The 19,095-nt window shown below is 42.3% G+C and overlaps 1 protein-coding gene across 1 annotated transcript in view; it reads right to left on the bottom strand.

Moving 5' to 3' along the window:
- LOC126263277 (uncharacterized) overlaps nucleotides 1–19,095 on the bottom strand; it is an 881,511-nt gene that overhangs the window by 151,584 nt on the left and 710,832 nt on the right. Inside the window, exons 11-12 of the mRNA XM_049960363.1 lie at nucleotides 16,488–16,739; nucleotides 5,274–5,494 (exon numbers count right to left, since the gene is read on the bottom strand). Of these exons, the coding sequence (XP_049816320.1) occupies nucleotides 5,274–5,494; nucleotides 16,488–16,739 (473 nt within the window). The remainder of the gene's footprint in view (nucleotides 1–5,273; nucleotides 5,495–16,487; nucleotides 16,740–19,095) is intronic.

The following is a 19,095-nucleotide window of genomic DNA, read 5'->3' as shown; positions in this document are numbered from 1 at the left end:
TGGCTTTTTATGCTTTACGCTATTAGACATGAAGCAATTGAGAGCGAACTGAGCTCTTGTAATACTATGATACTGTGCTGTTTATCTCCCTCCCCTGCTGCATGCTGAGATTAAGTGTGCATGAAAATTTCTTTCTGTTGTGTAATTCATTACAAAGACTAATTTTAATTAACGATGTAATGGAAAAGGACTAATTCATGCAACGGGTAACGCGACAAGCACACAAAACCAACGCTCTAGGTAATGGGGGCGGTAACCGCTTTCTTTACTCATGTCTGACAACACAGATCTACTGAATTGTCAAGAGGGGGTGGGAGAGAGTGAACGAATGACTACTTAATTTAGCATCTCTTAAGGTGACCAGACGGGGGCTCCTATTGGTTTATAGCTGTGAAATAAAGTTAATCATCGAATAATTGGGTAGGAAAGGTAACAACTGTCTGTAATTCTAACACATATTTGTGTATTCTCCCGACTCATTTGCATACGTTGGTATTACTTCTGGTTCCTAATTGGTCTCTTACGTTTACGCTATGAATGGTCACACTATGAGGAGATTGGGGAGAGGGGGTGGGTGGGGAGGGATGGGGGCGGAATTAGTTTCTCTCTCTCTCTCTCTGTCTGTCTCTAGGGCAAACAACAGTCCCATGATGCATGTAATGCTGAAGTATACAGCGAAGCATTACGCGAAATATCACTGCTGTATAAATTAAAGCGGAAGCACGGTCACATAGGGAAGCTGCAGAATGAAACGCCTGGGAATACACATATTCATCTGCGCACGAGAGGTGAGCCCAGAGGAGATGTTAACTAATTACAGAATTTAGACAACACCAATTTTAATTGATTGTGATAATATAGATGCGTGTCATCAGTGAGAATGACGTGACAGGTTTCTCTCTCATGTAATTCAAATACGCGCTGGCAGAAATGGTGAAAGCCGTGTTCTGTTTTTAAAATATTTCAATAAAATTGGTCAATCAGTTTCAGTGCGAGGATGGCGGAAGGCCACTGTCAAAGATTATTGTGAATGAGATCGAATTGCATGCGAATCATGACGTATAAAGAAACTATGAAAGATCATTACTACTTATGTGACTGTTCCAAGCAGTCAGAAACTGTACCTTAATATTAAAAAAACTAAATTCAAATAAACTGTTCTTAAAAGATCCATGAAACATCACACTAATATCTTCCTGCCTCATATAACCCACAGGCATACTAATACACCACGGGGCCGCAGCACACAAAAAAGAAAGTTAGCATTAGAGAAAACCAACAGAAAAGCAACGTTAATTACGTAAAGCATACCTCCTTTAATTCGGAATAAATCTATGACTCCTCCAACGTTATTAAACATTGCAAAACCTAGATACTGTGGCTTCTAGAGCGCTCATTTACACATGGCATGGACTTACGACCCAAACCAAACCGCCAAAATTCACAAAATGATGAAAAAACACGCTATCTAGCTGCTATTACCATTAACAATCATTTGCTATTCCTTTCTGCTCACAAAGCACTTTGTTTCTCGCAACGAGGGTGCCACATGGAAGTGGCGCGGACATGTGCTCGCGTCTATGTTACAAAGAGAACTACTCAAAATTACTAAAAAAAATTAGCTTTTCCCCACAGTTCAAATGGTTCAAATGGCTCTGAGCACTATGGGACTTAACTTCTGAGGTCATCAGTCCCCTAGAACTTGTTGTAGTTGTGGTCTTCAGTCCTCAAACTGGTTTGATGCAGCTCTCCATGCTACTCTATCCTGTGCAAGCTTCATCTCCCAGTACCTACTGCAACCTACATCCTTCTGAATCTGCTTAGTGTATTCATCTCTTGGTCTCCCTCTACGATTTTTACCCTCCACGCTGCCCTCTAATACTAAATTGGTGATCCCTTGATGCCTCAGAACATGTCCTACCAACCGATCCCTTCTTCTGATCAAGTTGTGCCACAAACTTCTCTTCTCCCCATTCCTATTCAATACTTCCTCATTAGTTATGTGATCTACCCATCTAATCTTCAGCATTCTTCTGTAGCACCACATTTCGAAAGAACTACTTAACTTTGAACTACTTAAACCTAACTAACCCAAGGACATCACACACATCCATGCCCGAGGCAGGATTCAAACCTGCGACCGTAGCAGCAGCGCGGTTCCAGACTATAGCGCCCAAAACCGCTCGGCCACTCTGGCCGGCTGCCCATCAGTATCATACCGCGGAAGTAATATTTCTGTCCGTTGACGAAGCCCACTTCTACGTCTACATATTTCTTTTTTTTTTTCTAGCTTTCGCGTTTTTGATAGATTCTGACACTATCTGATTAATTTGAGTACTTACCACAATTTCGATGTTACGTAAATATAACAACGCTCTTTCTGAGGAGTGAGTTTGTAGATTGGCTTAATCTATAGGGCAGCTTGCATTACATGCAGGACGATGTTTTCACCCTTTTCTCTTTTACGTTTTGAAATTCACAAGTTGTAAAGATTCTGTTGCTCAGTAGGAGCAGTGATTAAGGCTAAGTATGACCTTAGGGTTTTACTGAAGAGTGAGAATGATGTAATATTTTTTATCTTATTTGGAGAACTATAGTAAATTTGTATCGCGCTATTGTGAAGTTGTATCGCGCTGTATCCTTATTGGCTGGACATGGTACTTTCCTTGTTGCCTTAAATCATGTCCATAGATATTCGAGTTTTTATTTGCGTATCTTACAGACAGAACAACGTGTCTAGCATATCGACAATGGACGAGATATGCGTTTCAATAGAGCTAATACCCACGCAGAGCTAACGTAGGAATTTTACGCGCGCGCATTTCGTACACAGTGTGATTTACGAACCAGAAACACCCGACGACTGCCGCTGCGGCATGTTTTGATCGCGTATACCACGTTGCGGCACATATACCCTATGCCCAAGACGCATCGTTTCTGGGCATTCAGCAGCACGCTCAACGTTAACGTTCAAAAGCACGGTTCGTCTGTCTGCATCTTCAAAAATCCCACACATTCATACACCATGTCCTGCTACATACTGGAAAAGGTACAGACAGACGACGAGGACATGTGACAATGCAAAAGTTACTGAAAGAAAACGCTTAGTGGCCCTTATCCACGTCAATCAGTTGCGTTTTTTGTTTAACAGGAGAGAAGAGGAAAACAACTGGTGTCACATCATATAGCATTTCTACGATCAGCTAATCAACTTCTGATATCCCTCAACTGGGACTGTGAATGAAGCATGGTTTACGTTCTTAGTAACGGTTCAAGAGGAATCAGAGTTTATTGGAGGGGTGAGATCAATCGATCCGCCTGGGAGCACCGTGAATTCAAAGAGAAGTGTGCCATTTGGATGTCATTCGGAGGTCATATGGAGTGCGGGAACTCTCAATCAGAGGTGATTGGAAGTTTCTTCTGAGATCACTTGAGAACTGCGCAGCAGGTCCTTTTAGGAGATTCTCATGCATCCTGCCAAGTAATATACATGCTGTTTTTCTTAAGGCATTCTGACTTCCTCCTGGATTCATGTCAGTCTGCTTTCCGTAGTCATATCCCTGCATTCACTCCGATGACTGTTGTTACTTTGTGGCATCTTCAGTTCTCTGCTGAACAAAAAATTGGAAACTGAAGCATCAAAAACAAAAAATACAAAATAAAACAAATGAAACATCATGAGCGATGGAACGTGATACATACATTGCAATAAAAAAATAGTCTTGGCCACCAGGCAATCGCAAGAAACAGAGAAAAATTGATTAAATTTCGTTATAATTATGAAAACGGTTGATAAAAATACAAATAAGGTTACGAAGGCACACGAAAACAACACTCTTCTCCAATTTGATGAGGAGTTTACAAAAAACAACACAAGAAGCTTCTACAGAACTTTCAAGCAAAATCTATCAAAATAAAAAGCATCAACCCTTGAATTTCGAGATGCTAATGGGAACAATCTTCACAACAATGCAGAAAATTGTAGGATATTAGCGGAATACTCTGAGAAACTCTTGAACTGTGAACTCAATCATGAAAAATTCGATTTCTCTCAGAATAATTCTGATAAACCAGATTCAGAACCACCAACAATTAAAGAAGTATAAAATATTATTTCAGAATAAAAAAGCGGGTGAAAATTAAGGGTGGCCGAATTATGGAATAAAACTAATAACTATGCCAGTGAATCACATTAATATATCTTCATTAAAATTTAGGGAGAAGAAAGTATCGGTAGACGAAGAATCGAAAATTCGTTTGTACCTTGATACAGTTGTGTTAGAACGTCTAAACTATCCACTTACCATAAGCGACAAGCGTCAATTGACAATGAGTGAACTAGGCTCAGTGCATCCATCAATAGGACGAATCTAGCCAGACTACTGGGTGTGTTAAAAACTGTGTCACATATACTAGGATTGTTGGCATCTTGTTGTGGTTTTGGGACAAACGGAAGAAATGGAAAAGTGAGGGCACCCTAACCGATTCAGACAAACTAGTGGCTTTCGTTGTTTTAAAATATCTATAAACGTAAATCTGGACGAAGAGAGGAGGAATTCTACTTACTTCATCAATAGTACAAACTCACTTTGTTAACACTTTGTTAGTAAAAAGACACGGAGGCTCTTTAAAGAGAGTATTTCGTTGTTAATGTAACCTAACAGAGATCATCAAGAATGATGCGCAAAGTTGATAAGAGTCTTTGTTAGCGTACTATCTTTGCAATCTGTTTTCAACTGGATCGTGGATCACACTAGTCACATATGAAGAAATAGTTATATACCATATGATTACAAAAACCTCCACAGACCCAAATCTGAGGTGAAACGAAGATCTTGCTGTCCTACGTTCAGAATACTGGACCCGTGTAAGGGGTGTAAATAATGTTTGATCATAATTTTCGCTTTTTATTTTGTTATTTTATCTGTACGTGACACCTAGAAGGACTGTTTCTCGTTGCCTCGTAGCAATTTGCTTAGGAGTAACAACCGACGTTACCATAGTTTACTGACGGAATAATAAAAATTATTACTAAATACGTGGGAAGCGATGGAGCGCGAGTCGCACGGCTTTGAGCGACAGGACGTTGTTTGAAGCGCGGACTGCACGCATCGCTGCTAGCACGACGCGTGATTTAATTTTGGTGTCACGCACAGCTGCCCGATTACTCGGCTGCGCGCCCGAGCTTAAATTTTCATCACTGGCGATCGATGTAAACACACACGCAGACTGCAAAGAGGATCTCGTGTGGCGACAGTTGTTGCGGTACTTACCTTGAATGGGTGGTCGAGCTTATAGACTTTGGTCGGTACGTCCTTGCTGAAGGAAGTCTTGTTGGCGAATTCGTACAGGTGGTACGGGTCAGTTTCGTTGGTGACCCAGAATTTCTCCGCGTTGGCTTCAGGCCGCGGCATGGCGTCTCGCATCCAACTGCCGTAAGTCATGTCCGTCCACCGATGGTACACAGGCTTCCCGATGGCGTACAGCAGGCAGTCTGCAAAAGCATGAGGCGTGCCCGTGACCACGAACAGTCTGCAGAGACTTGAAGCACAGTCGCACTGGAGCTGAGAATAGCGGCTTCGTAAGAGCAGACACTAAAACACAAGGGAAACGTTTACGAAAGCACAGGAATGTAAAATCAAATGGGCTGGCACTGCTGAAGCGTCTTAACAAATCTCTATTTGCAATGCGAATTGTGTCAGACACATGGGATATAAAAATGAAAAAGCTGGCATAATACAGGGTGATTCAAAAAGAATACCACAACTTTAGGAATTTAAAACTCTGCAACGAAAAAAGGCAGAGCTAAGCACTATCTGTCGGCGAATTAAGGGAGCTATAAAGTTTCATTTAGTTGTACATTTGTTCGCTTGGGCGCTGTTGACTAGGCGTCAGCGTCAGTTGATGCTAAGATGGCGACCGCTCAACAGAAAGCTTTTTGTGTTGTTGAGTACGGCAGAAGTGAATCGACGACAGTTGTTCAGCGTGCATTTCCAACGGAGTATGGTGTTAAACCTCCTGATAGGCGGTGTATTAAACGTTTGTATAAACAGTTTACAGAGAATGGGTGTTTGTGCAAAGGGAAAAGTTCTGGACGGCCGAGAACGAGTGATGAAAATGTAGCACGCATCCAGCAAGCATTTGTTCGCACCCAGGAAAATCGACTCGCAGAGCTAGCAGAGAGCTGAAAATTCCACAATCAACTGTATGGAGAGTCCTACGAAAAAGGTTAGTTATGAAACCTGAACGTCAACTACCCGAGGCGATGGATCGGCCGCCAGGCAGCCCGTGACAGAGCACTTCATCACTGGCCTCCAAGAAGCCCTGATCTTACCCCCTGCGATTTTTTCTTATGGGGGTATGTTAAGGATATGGTGTTTCGGCCACCTCTCCCAGCCACCATTGATGATTTGAAACGAGAAATAACAGCAGCTATCCAAACTGTTACGCCTGATATGCTACAGAGAGTGTGGAACGAGTTGGAGTATTGGGTTGATATTGCTCGTGTGTCTGGAGGGGGCCATATTGAACATCTCTGAACTTGTTTTTGAGTGAAAAAAAACCTTTTTAAATACTCTTTGTAATGATGTATAACAGAAGGTTATATTATGTTTCTTTCATTAAATACACATTTTTAAAGTTGTGGTATTCTTTTTGAATCACCCTGTATGCTTACTTTCATTCCATAAAGTCATTTGGGATTATTTTTGGAGTAATTCATCAAGCCAAGCTAAAGTTTTTCGGGCACAAAAACGTGTAGTAAGAGTTATATGTGGTGTGAACTCAAGAACATCCTGCAGAGGCCTGTTTAGGGAACTAGGGATACTACCTACTGCCTCCCAATATATTTATTCCTTAATGAAATTTGTTATTAAAAATATATCACTTTTTCATGGAATCAATACCAGAAATAAGAATAATCTTCACAAGGATTTAAAGTCACTTACTCTTGTACAAAAAGGTGTGCATTATTCAGGAACACACATTTTCAATAACTTGCCAGCAGCCATAAAAAGCTCAACAACCAATGAAATTCAGTTTAAGAGAAGCCTAAAGGATTTATTGGTGGCTTTCAGTACAGTAATGTGTTCATTGTAAATAAGTGTGTGTGTGTGTGTGCTTGTGTGTGTGTGTGTGTGTGTGTGTGTGTGTGTGTGTGTGTGTGTGTGTGTGTGTGTAAGTACAATCTAACTTCTGCACCATTTCAGTTCAGTAATGTGTTCATTGTAAATAAGTATTATAGTAGTTCTATTTCATGTTTCTTACCTTATAAATAAAAAAAAATATTTTAAATTCAGTGCGTTAGTGTTTGTAAAATGATTCTTTCAAATAGTGTTCATTAAAAAAGATGACGATTATTCCATTTGGGACCTGTGGAAAGTACATAAGCTTATTTGTTTCAGTTGTAAATATTTCTCATGTATTATTGTTTTTCTGACATGTTCTACATTCTGGAGGACCTCCTCACTACGGATCAATTGGAATGAAAGTAAATCTAACCTAACCTAATCTAATCTTTGGGGCTAGCAGAAGTTCCACGGCCTGAAGTACCTATATAAACAGGTCAAAAGTACTACCCCGTTTTCTATAGGTTAGAGATGCTGAATTGATTTTAAGCTAGCTGTGAGACACAAAATACACTGCACCATATTATCAGCACGAATAAATCTGATTTCGTGCAGCCAACTCAAACAATAGGAAAAACAATAGGAACTGCTGAGCCCTTTGGAAGGCACGGATCACAGCCATATGTGGAAGAGCTCCGAGCAGCCTACAGCTCTGATGCACCATAGTTACGGTTAGCCTCCTTAGAGGCCACACGAGATAAGATTATGTTTTCACCTCACGTCACACAAAGAGTTCCCAAGTGGAGATTTACCCGACAAACTTTAATATAAGCCGACACGCGGTTCCACTCAGTACCAGCAACAGTTCCGTACGGTACCTCAAGAGGGCCTCAGGATCGTTTCTACAACCGCCGACAAGACGAGCCAAACTGGACATTGTACAACTGATCGGGGTCCTTTGGTTTGGAGCCGAGTGGAGGGTCTCAACCAGAGGCTTCATCAACTCTGTGACCGTTTTGGCTGCAGATTTCTAGACTTGCGCTATTGGGTGGGGAATTGTAGGACGCCCCTAGATAGTTCAGGGGTGCACTACACAAAGGAAGCGGCTACTCGGGTAGCAGAGTACTTGTGGCGTGCACATGGGGGTTTTTTAGGCTAGGCGGTAGTGCGAAGTGTCCGGATGAGCACTCACCAGTCGACGTGCAGGCAGGGAAATCAGGACGCGCTCAGTGTAAAGACGCTTCAGCTATCAAGATATTAGCAGTAAATTTTCAGAGTGTTCGGAATAAAGTTCCTGAATTTACTGCCCTCCAGGAAGCGTGTGGCGCGCAAATTATTCTCGGGACTGAGATCTGAAATATTTAGTGAGGGTTGGAACGTGTATCGGAAAGACAGATTAGACACCGTAGGAGTTGGTGTCTTCATTGCAGTTGACAAATATTGTGTCTACTGAGGTCGAAGTAGTGTGTGATGCTGAAGTTATCTGGACACGTTTAACAGGGCTAGGGGAATAAAGTTAATTGTGGGGTGTTATTACCGCCCACCAGGTACCACCGTGACAGTTCTAGAATCATTCAAAGGGAGTCTACATTCTGTATCGCAGAAGTACCCGGATCATGCTATATTAGTCGGAGGCGACTTCAACCTACCTAGTATAGACTAGGATGTCTATGGATTCATTACAGGTGGTACAGACAAGCCGTCGTGTGAATTACTTTTGAACACATTATCTGAAAACTGTCTTGAGCAGCTAAATCTACTGCCAATTCGTGATGGCAGTATTTTAGATCTGGTAGCCACGAACAGACCAGACCTCATCGACGGTGTCAGTGTTGAGACAGGGATTAGTGATCATGATGTTGTCATTACGACTATGGTTACGAAAGTTAAAAAGTCGGTCAAGAAGGCCAGGAGAGTATTCTTACAAGAAAGAGCAGATAAGCGGTTGTTAGCATCCCACTTAGTAAATGAATCGACTTCATTTACTTCCGGTACGATGGACGTGGAAGAATTATGGGCAAATTTTAAACACATGGTAAATCACGCATTGGACAAGTATGTGCCGAAAAAGTGGGTTAAGGACGGAAAAGACCCACCGTGGTTTAACAGCGCAATTCGGAGAATGCTCAGGAAGCAAAGGCAGTTGCATTCGCGGTACAAGAAAGATCGGGAGAATGAGGACAGGCAAAAGTTAGTAGAGATTCGTGCTGCTGTAAAAAGAGCGATGCGCGAAGCATACAACCACTACCACCGTCATACCTCAGCAAAATATCTTGCTGAAAACCCAAGTAAATTCTGGGGTTATGTAAAATCGGTAAGTGGGTCGAAGGCTTCCATCCAGTTACTCACTAATCAGTCTGGCCTGGCAACGGAAGACAGCAAAACTAAAGCTGAAATTTTAAATTTAGCATTTGAGAAATCTTTCACGCAGGAGGATCGTACAAACATACCGCCGTTTGAGTCTCGTACAGATTCCCGTATGGAGGACATAGTGATAGACATCCCTGGGATTGTGAAGCAGCTGAATGGGTTGAAAATAAATAAATCGCCAGGTCATGATGGGATTCCAGTTCGGTTTTACAGAGAGTACTCTACTGCATTGGCTCCTTACTTAGCTTACATTTATCGCGAATCTCTTGCCTAACGTAAAGTCCCGAGCGACTGGAAAATAGCGCAGGTGACGCCTGTATATAAGAAGGGTGGAAGGACGGATCTTCAAAATTACAGACCAATATACTTAACATCGGTTGTTGCAGGATTCTCGAACATATTCTCAGTTCGAATATAATGAATTTCCTTGAGACAGAGAAGTTGCTGTCCATGCATCAGCACGGCTTTAGAAGGCATCGCTCCTGCGAAACACAACTCGCCCTTTTTTCACATGATATCTTGCGAACCATGGATGAAGGGTATCAGACGGATGCCATATTCCTTGACTTCCGGAAAGCGTTTGACTCGGAGCCCCACTGCAGACTCCTAACTAAGGTACGAGCATATGGGATTGGTTCCCAAGTATGTGAGTGGCTCTAAGACTTCTTAAGTAATAGAACCGAGTACGTTGTCCTCGATGGTGAGTGTTCTTCGGAGGTGAGGGTATCATCTGGAGCGCCCCAGCAAAGTGTGGTAGGTCCGCTGTTGTTTTCTATCTACATAAATGATCTTTTGGATAGGGTGGATAGCAATGTGCGGCTGTTTGCTGATGATGCTGTGGTTAAGGCAAGGTGTCGTCGTTGAGTGACTGTAGGAGGATACAAGACGACTTGGGCAGGATTTGTGATTGGTGGAAAGAATGGCAGCTAACTCTAAATATAGAAAAATGTAATTTAATGCAGATGAATAGGAAAATGGATCCTGTAATGTTTGAATACTCCATTAGTAGTTTAGCGCTTGACACAGTCACGTCGATTAAATATTTGAGCGTAACATTGCAGAGCGATATGAAGTGGGACAAGCGCGCAATGGCAGTTGTGGGAAAGGCGGATAGTCGTCTTCGGTTCATTGGTAGAATTTTGGGAAGACGTGGTTCATCTCTAAAGGAGACCGCTTATAAAACACTAATACGACCTATTCTTGAGTACTGCTCGAGCGTTTGGGATCCCTATCAGGTCGGATTGAGGGAGGACATAGAAGCAATTCAGAGGTGGGCTGCTAGATTTGTTACTGGTAGGTTTGATCATCACGTGAGTGTTACGGAAATGCTTCAGGAACTCGGGTGGGAGTCTCTGGAGTAAAGGAGGCGTTCTTTTCGTGAATCGCTACTGAGGAAATTTAGAGAACCAGCATTTGAGGCTGACTGCAGTACAATTTTACTGCCGCCAATTTACATTTCGCGGAAAGACCACAAAGATAAGATAAGAGAGATTAGGGCTCGTACAGAGGCATATAGCCATTTTTCCCTTGTTCTGTTTGGGAGTGGAACAGGGAGAGAAGATGCTAGTTGTGGTACGAGGTACCCTCCGCCACGCACTGTATGGTGGATTGCGGAGTATATATGTAGATGTAGATCGTACTTGCCGCTGGATTCAGGAATAGACCGAAGTTACAGTTCAGTGCATGTGAACATCTGTGGTAAGGCCTTATGCGACCAAACGGCTGAGGTCATCGGTCCCTAAGCTTACACACTATTTTATCTAACTGAAACTAACTGACGCTAAGGACGACACACACACACACACACATTCCCGATGGAAGACTCGAACCTGCGATGGGGGCAGCCTCCGATGGGGTGAAAAGACGCCTCAGACGGCGCGGCTACCCCGCGCGGAATATGGACACTGAAGTATTGCGAGGTACTATTTTCTAACTACAGTCAGTAGTTATTTTTAAGTTTCCGTTAATAAATTATTGCAAATTATTGCTAAACTGTGAAAACAACCAACATTTTGTCGTAGGTGTAACCTAACCCAGTTCGGTGCTGTGATAAGGTAGTTTAGTTCATTCCTCATGAAAATAACTGATTTCGGTTGTAGCGGCTTCTCTTCCTGACACATGCTTGACTCTAAAGGCATTTGGTGAATTTAACAAGAACAAATGTTACGTTATATAACAGTCATTCAGGAAATGCGTGGAATGACGTTCATATTCATTTCCTGGCCATCTAGAATCAAGGACTTGGAAGAACCTCAACAGAATGAGAACAAATGCAAAACTAATCTCAAAAAAGGAGTGTATCAATGATGAACTTTGTGAACGTGGGGCACGGCAGGGCTCCGAATACTTATTGGTATGCAGTAATCTGAGCGAACAGTGTGTGTTGGAAGACTTAGTGATGAAAAACCGTGCCTTTCTGGCTGCCGAACAATGGATTCATAAAATGTGAAATTATCTGTAGTTAATATATGATTGCCGTTTTAGATTTATTGTGTTTTAGTATTCTTTCGACTCGACTAAATAAAGATAGACACAAAGCCCATGCCTACTACAGTAGTACAAGTTTATATGCCAAATAGCTCTGCAGATGATGAAGAAATTGATGAAATGTATGATGAGATAAAAGAAATTATTGAGGTAGTGAAGGGAGACGAAAATTTAATAGTCATGGGTGATTGGAATTCGAGAGAAGGAAAACGGAGAGAAGGAAACATAGTGGGTGAATACGGATGGGGGAGAGAAATGAAAGAGGAAGCCGTCTGGTAGAATTTTGCACAGAGCATAACTTAATCATAGCTAACACTTGGATCAGGAATCATAAAAGAAGGTTGTGCACATGGAAGAATTAAGGAGATACTAGAAGGCATCAGATAGATTATATAATGGTAAGACAGAGATTTAGGAACCAGGTTTTAAGTTGTAAGAGATTTCCAGGGGCAGATGTGGACTCTGACCACAATCTATTGGTTATTAACTGTAGATTAAAACTGAAGAAACTGCAAAAGGGAGAGCATAAGGGAACAATTGACAGGAATGGGGGAAAGAAATACAGTAGAAGAAGAATGGGTAGCTCTGAGGGATGAAGTAGTGAAGGCAGCAGAGAATCAAGTAGGTAAAAAGACGAGGGCAAGTAGAAATCCTTGGGTAACAGAAAAAAATATTGAATTTAATTGATGAAAGGAGATAATATAAAAATGCAGTAAATGAAACAGGCAAAAAGGAATACAAACGTCTCAAAAATGAGATCGACAGGAAGTGCGAAATGGCTAAGCAGGGATGGCTAGAGGACAAATGTAAGGATGTAGAGGCTTATCTCACTAGGGGTAAGATAGATACTGCCTACAGGAAAATTAAAGTGACCTTTGGAGAAAAGAGAGCCACTTGTATGAATATCAAGAGCTCAGATGGAAACCCAGTTCTAAGCAAAGAAGGGAAAGCAGAAAGGTGGAAGGAGTATATAGAGGGTCTATACTAGGGCGATGTGCTTGAGGACAATATTATGGAAATGGAATAGGATGTAGATGAAGATGAAATGGGAGATACGATACTGCGTGAAGAGTTTGACAGAGCACTGAAAGACCTGAGTCGAAACGAGGCCCCGGGAGTAGACAACATTCCATTAGAACTACTGATGGCCTTGGGAGAGCCAGTCCTGACAAAACTCTACCATCTGTTGAGCAAGATGTATGAGACGGGCGAAATACCCTCAGACTTCAAGAAGAATATAATAATTCCAATCCCAAAGAAAGCAGGTGCTGACAGATGCGAAAATTACCGAACTATCAGTTTAATAAGTCACAGCTGCAAAATACTAACGTGAATTCTTTACAGACGAATGGAAAAACTGGTAGAAGCCGACCTCGGCGAAGATCAGTTTGGATTCCGCAGAAATGTTGGAACACGTGAGGCAACACTGATCCTACGACTTATCTTAGAAAATAGATTAAGGAAAGGCAAACTAACATGTCTAGCATTTTTAGACTTAGAGAAAGCTTTTGACAATGTTGACTGGAATACTCTCTTTCAAATTCTAAAGGTTGCAGGGGTAAAATACAGGGAGAGAAAGGCTATTTACAATTTGTACAGAAACCAGATGGCAGTTATAAGAGTCGAGGAGCATGAAAGGGAAGCAGCGGTTGGGAAGGGAGTGAGACAGGGTTGTAACCTGTCCCCGATGTTATTCAATCTGTATATTGAGCAAGCAGTAAAGGAAACAAAAGAAAAATTCGGAGTAGGTATTAAAGTCCTCGGAAAAAGAAATAAAAACGTTGAGGTTCGCCGATGACATTGTAATTCTGTCAGAGACAGCAAAGGACTTGGAAGAGCAGTTGAACGGAATGGACAGTGTCTTGAAAGGAGGATATAAGGTGAACATCAACAAAAGCAAAACGAGGATAATGGAATGTAGTCGAATTAAGTCGTGTGATGCTGAGGGAATTAGATTAGGAAATGAGACACTTAGAGTAGTAAAGGAGTTTCCTATTTGGGGAGAAAAATAACTGACGATGGTCGAAGTAGAGAGGATATAAAATGTAGACTGGCAATGCCAAGGAAAACGTTTCTGAAGAAGAGAAATTTTTTAACATCGAGTATAGATTTAAGTGTCAGGAAGTCGTTTCTGAAAGTATTTGTATGGAGTGTAGCCATGTATGGAAGTGAAACATGGACGATAAATAGTTTTGACAAGAAGAGAATAGAAGCTTTAGAAATGTGGTGCTACAGAAGAATGCTGAAGATTAGATGGGTAGATCACGTAACTAATGAGGAGGTATTGAATAGAATTGGGGAGAAGAGGAGTTTGTGGCACAACTTGACAATAAGAAGGGACCGGTTGGTAGGACATGTTCTGAGGCATCAAGGGATCACAAATTTAGCATTGGAGGGCAGCGTGGAGGGTAAAAATCGTAGAGGGAGACCAAGAGATGAATACACTAAACAGATTCAGAAGGATATAGGTTGCAGTAAGTATGGGGAGATGAAGCTTGCACAGGATAGAGTAGCATGGAGAGCTGCATCAAACCAGTCTCAGGACTGAAGACAACAACAACAACAAATAAAGAAACTGCGGGTTAACAACTATCCAAGGGTTTCCGCTCTCACCAATATTCCCTTTACTCTTCCTGAACCGCTCTCTTAAATAAGGGGTTAAAGTATAATTTAACGCCTATTCTAAATGATGTAAACATTAAACATATAATAGCTGTCGTTTACGTTGCGACGAAGGGTTCCCATTTGAGTAAATTAGATGTTTGTCAAATTGTCTTAAAAACTAAAGATATAATCACCAAAACAAAGTAAAAGTGAAATAGATAACGAATTTCTAAAGGTAAAAATATTAATGAGAAGTGTATATATTGTCTGCTATTTGTAGATGGCCACGTGATTGTTTCTGGGGACGAAGAGGACATGATTTAAGCGTAGAATTTTAGTGGTGAAATACTAGGAACATAGCTGTGGGATAAATACTGGAAAAATTCAGTATATGATCACTGAAGCGGAAGGACGTACAAAAACAAAAATAGAAACCGATGTAAGTACTTGGTCGTCCACAATGACAACAGATAGGAGGGATGTTCCAGCTGAGTAGAATAAAGTAAAGAAAGGTCGTAACTTAGGAGCCACATCAGTACTGGGTAATGACTATATCTCTAAAGCAATAATGAACTAGTTGTACAGGAGTTTTGTGGAAAGCAGTGTGGCATGGAGCAGAAGTGTAGCAATGCTCCACACAACGGAAGTGGTGTGTGGGAGAAGGAGTTGCAAACTTCAGTAACGGAAAGGAGTACAATGAGCAGAGATTTCTGGGATGGGCTGAGCGCTGATAGGCTGATTGGCTGCTAGCGAATGGTGACATGAGGCACTGTTACGGTCCTGATTGAAGTCATCTTCATTTATGGCTGTAAGTTGGTAAACCCAGCCGTCTAAAAGATTGAAGTCTGATTTGCGTCACACACCAGGGTGCGAAACATGAGGCAAAAGCAGTCCACGTTACACATCACACACACCTTCAACTGTAAGGAATGCAGCGATATGGAACAGAACACCAGGTTCACTGCTGTTATAATAGGAAAGCTAGTGATTTTGCTACTACTTTATCTTCGTTTTGTTGTTTGGATTGTTTTATTGAGATATTGAGGAGGTCGACATATTCCTGTTGGTGTTTTCGCACAAAATAGTTCACATACATGAAAACACAAAAACGCGAAGAAATACTTGCATAGTTCCTGCGCCTTTTCTTAACAAAATTAAATATCATTTAACGTAGTTAATAGTTTCTGTGATTGGCATAAGAAAGAAACTGACTCTCCTAATAGTTGTCTTGATGTATTTCGAGTATAATATGATTTCAATTTCAGTGTCATACTGATACAGGTATCTTCGAATTCAGTAAAACCTTAACTCTGTGTCACTGCAGGGGATGTTACTGTTTTAGTATATATGGAATGGATAGTCGTTCCATACGTGAGTTCTGCGTTATTTGTTTGTATTCAAGTCATGTCTAAGTAGAAAGAAAAATAGAACGATACCCGTTGTAAAAGTCGCGGCCGAGCTTCGCCACCTAACATCACTGGTACACACAGCAACAAAAACAGGTATGGATCGTATATGAAGGGCTTATTTTATTAGTGGTACAAGTCCATTACCTCCACTTTTATGATTACAGTGCTTCTGACATTAATGATACAAAGAAACAGTAAGAAAGGTTCATCTCTCGCAGGAAGCCATATGCGTGAATATTTCTGGTATCGCAACTGCAGATTTTTCATCTCTCATTTAACTTTAAGTCTCTGTATCTTAAAATGAACAAAAATGGACTTGTACCACTACTGAAATAAGCCCTTCATATGTAGTCATACAAAATAGCGTATAACAGGCAGATGTGGTACTCGATGATGTCAGAACGCATCCTAAACATGTCATAATAACGGAAATGTTGCTATTTAACGTGACTGGAGCAGAAAATCGCGTTGTCCGTAAGCCTTTACCTGGTAGACCACAGACCTGCCAAAAGGTGTGCTGCTAGGGCAGGACATGCGTGGCGCTACTCACCGGTGGTCCTGTTCGGCAAGCCGGGCACGGTGACGTTCTCGAAGCCACGGATGTCGAGCCGGCCGCCGACCAGCTTGAGCAGCGAGAGGTCGCCGCCGAGGCAGCGGCCCGCCCTGGGGCACTCGGGGCAGGGCTGGGGGGCGGGGCACAAGTCGTCCAGGTCGAGCGGCGGCGGCGGGCCCTCGCCGTACACCACGGCCCCCGGCAGCGACGCCAGCACCGGCGGCGGCGTCGCCAGCCGCGGGTCCACTCCTGCGGGCACACCACGCGGATGGCGGTCATCGCTGAAGCAACCGGTCCCCGCTTACAAAGGTTTTCTTCCACGCCAGTTTAACCCGACTGTTAAAACCGATCAAACTAGCCGGTTTCTGAAATAACCGATATTTTTTTGTTCCTATTATTTACCGTAACAAACGTAGAAATGGAACTAAGAGTTGAAAAGTTTGACTCACCCAGTTTCAAGTTATATGGAATTAAAACATTAAAATGATTAGACAAATAAAAGAACGCTTAATCCGTCCACCATTCGCTGTTTTTCTCGAAAAGTGATGACTGGTTGAATGATAAAAAGAAATCACCAGTACTCTCCACCTGATTCTAATTTCTTAATTTCTGTTAAATAAATGTCATGTGACTAGGGCCTCCCGTCGGGGAGACCGTTCGCCGGGTGCAAGTCTTTCGATCTGACGCCACTTCGGCGACTTCCGCGTCGATGGGGATAAAATAATGATGATTAGGGCAACGCAACACCAGTCCCTGAGCGGAGAAAAATCTACGAGCCAGCCGGGAATCGAACCCGGCCCGTTGGATTGACATTCTGTCTCGCTGACCACTCAGCTACTTCGGGAGGAATTAATTTCTGCTAAAAATCATTTTATAATCGGGTAGCAAACCACTATTTGACATTACGAATAGTCGGTACTAAAGGGTGAAAACTGATGTTGAAGAACTCTGTTTTTCGTGTTAATTCGTCCGTTTTCAAGAGCTACAAGCAGATAAAGTTTTGTATCCGGCCCGGAAGGTGGCGCGTGGATCTGCTCCTGCAGACTGAACGGTAGGCCTAATGAAGAAAGCGAGTAGGAGCATGAGGGGACAGGCACTTCGGTACTGCGATTAAAATATCAGACGTTTACTAAAGGCAAACACAAGTTAATTAATGGTTACATAACTTTGCGTACACCCCGTCGTGAGTAGTAGACGGTCTCTATAGCAAGTCAACACACACTGTAGTTTAAGCGATGTTCGAGGCCGTCTGCTTTCGATGAAATGGGGAGAATCTGTGGCGGAGCTCTTAGAGCTCTATAGCATCGGCAAGAGAGCGCTGTCGTCGGTGTCTGTCGTAGTGCCAACCTAATAACTTTAATCCGCCGTGGCATCGTTGCTATCGATACCACATAAAGGTGCACAGGCAGCAGGTCAGCTATTTTCTGAAACCTCCTGGCAGATTAAAACTGTGTACCGGACAGTGCTAGTCCTGCAAGTTTCGCAGGAGAACTTCTGTGAAGTTTGGCAGGTAGGAGACGAGGTACTGGCGGAAGTACAGTTGTGAGGACGGGTCGCGAGTCGTCCTTGGCCAGCTCAGTTGGTAGAGCACTTGCCCGCGAAAAGCAAAGGTCCCACCTTAGAGTGTCGGTCCGGCACACAGTTTTAATCTGCCAGGAAGTTTCAAAATCAGCGCACACTCCGCTCCAGAGTGAAAATTTCACTCGAGCTATTTTCTATTTTTATTATATACTGCAAATGAAATGTTAAGTTTTTGTTTATTGTTGTTACCATAATTACCTTTCTTTCTTAAAAGTGGCAGACGAATCTTTAGTCTTTTAAAGCAAATGAAGTATAGTGTTTCACTACTACTTCACTTCGTAAAAATATTTCCAGTCTAGGGTTGGTGCCATTCTGCAATACAGCGGATGTCCAGCGTCGATAGCGAGAAATCGCCGCTTAGAGGGTGTTTTACAACGCATGTTACACACTTCTCTGTAGAGAGAGCTTATAGATCAAGTTTTACATAGAAACAGAAACCCATGTCCGGAAATGCAACCAACGACGTTACAGAGCGTCGCAGTTATATACGTCCGCTCCTGTAAATGTGTGTGTGTACACGGTGATTCTGTGTTGATGTTACAAATTCTCAAGGATGATGGAGACGGATACATGTATCAATTTGAGATAACGACCCGTGGTTCGGAAGCGAACGAGTCGAAAGCTACAACCGAAAATCATTCTGAAACCTCTGACAATGCAGTACATGCACTGGTACTGTTGTTGCTAAGAATGTAGGCTAAGCAACATTCAGAGGTTTTAGTATGGACGAAGACAAGAGGAAGTGTAAACATGGGCTCCAAAACGTATATCTTAAGAGCTATCAGCTTTGTTCAATACATTCATTCATTTCCGTGTCCGGTCAGCATTTCCAAAAAATAGCAGGTGAGATACCTTTGTCGTTTCCTTCGTAAACATCTTGTATTGTGCACGGGTTGACGAGGAGGGGGAATACAAGGAGGTGGCTTCGATTTCCTTCTGCCCCGCAGTCACAAGAGGTGTCTGCGCTCGCTGGAACGATTCCCCATTTCTTCAGGATGGTCTTGCATCGGGGTACGCCAACTCT

This window comes from Schistocerca nitens, chromosome 6 (assembly GCF_023898315.1).
Source record: "Schistocerca nitens isolate TAMUIC-IGC-003100 chromosome 6, iqSchNite1.1, whole genome shotgun sequence".
Taxonomy (NCBI): domain Eukaryota; kingdom Metazoa; phylum Arthropoda; class Insecta; order Orthoptera; family Acrididae; genus Schistocerca; species Schistocerca nitens.
Note: the sequence above shows the minus strand (reverse complement) of the source record. Positions and strands in the feature narration are given on the sequence as shown.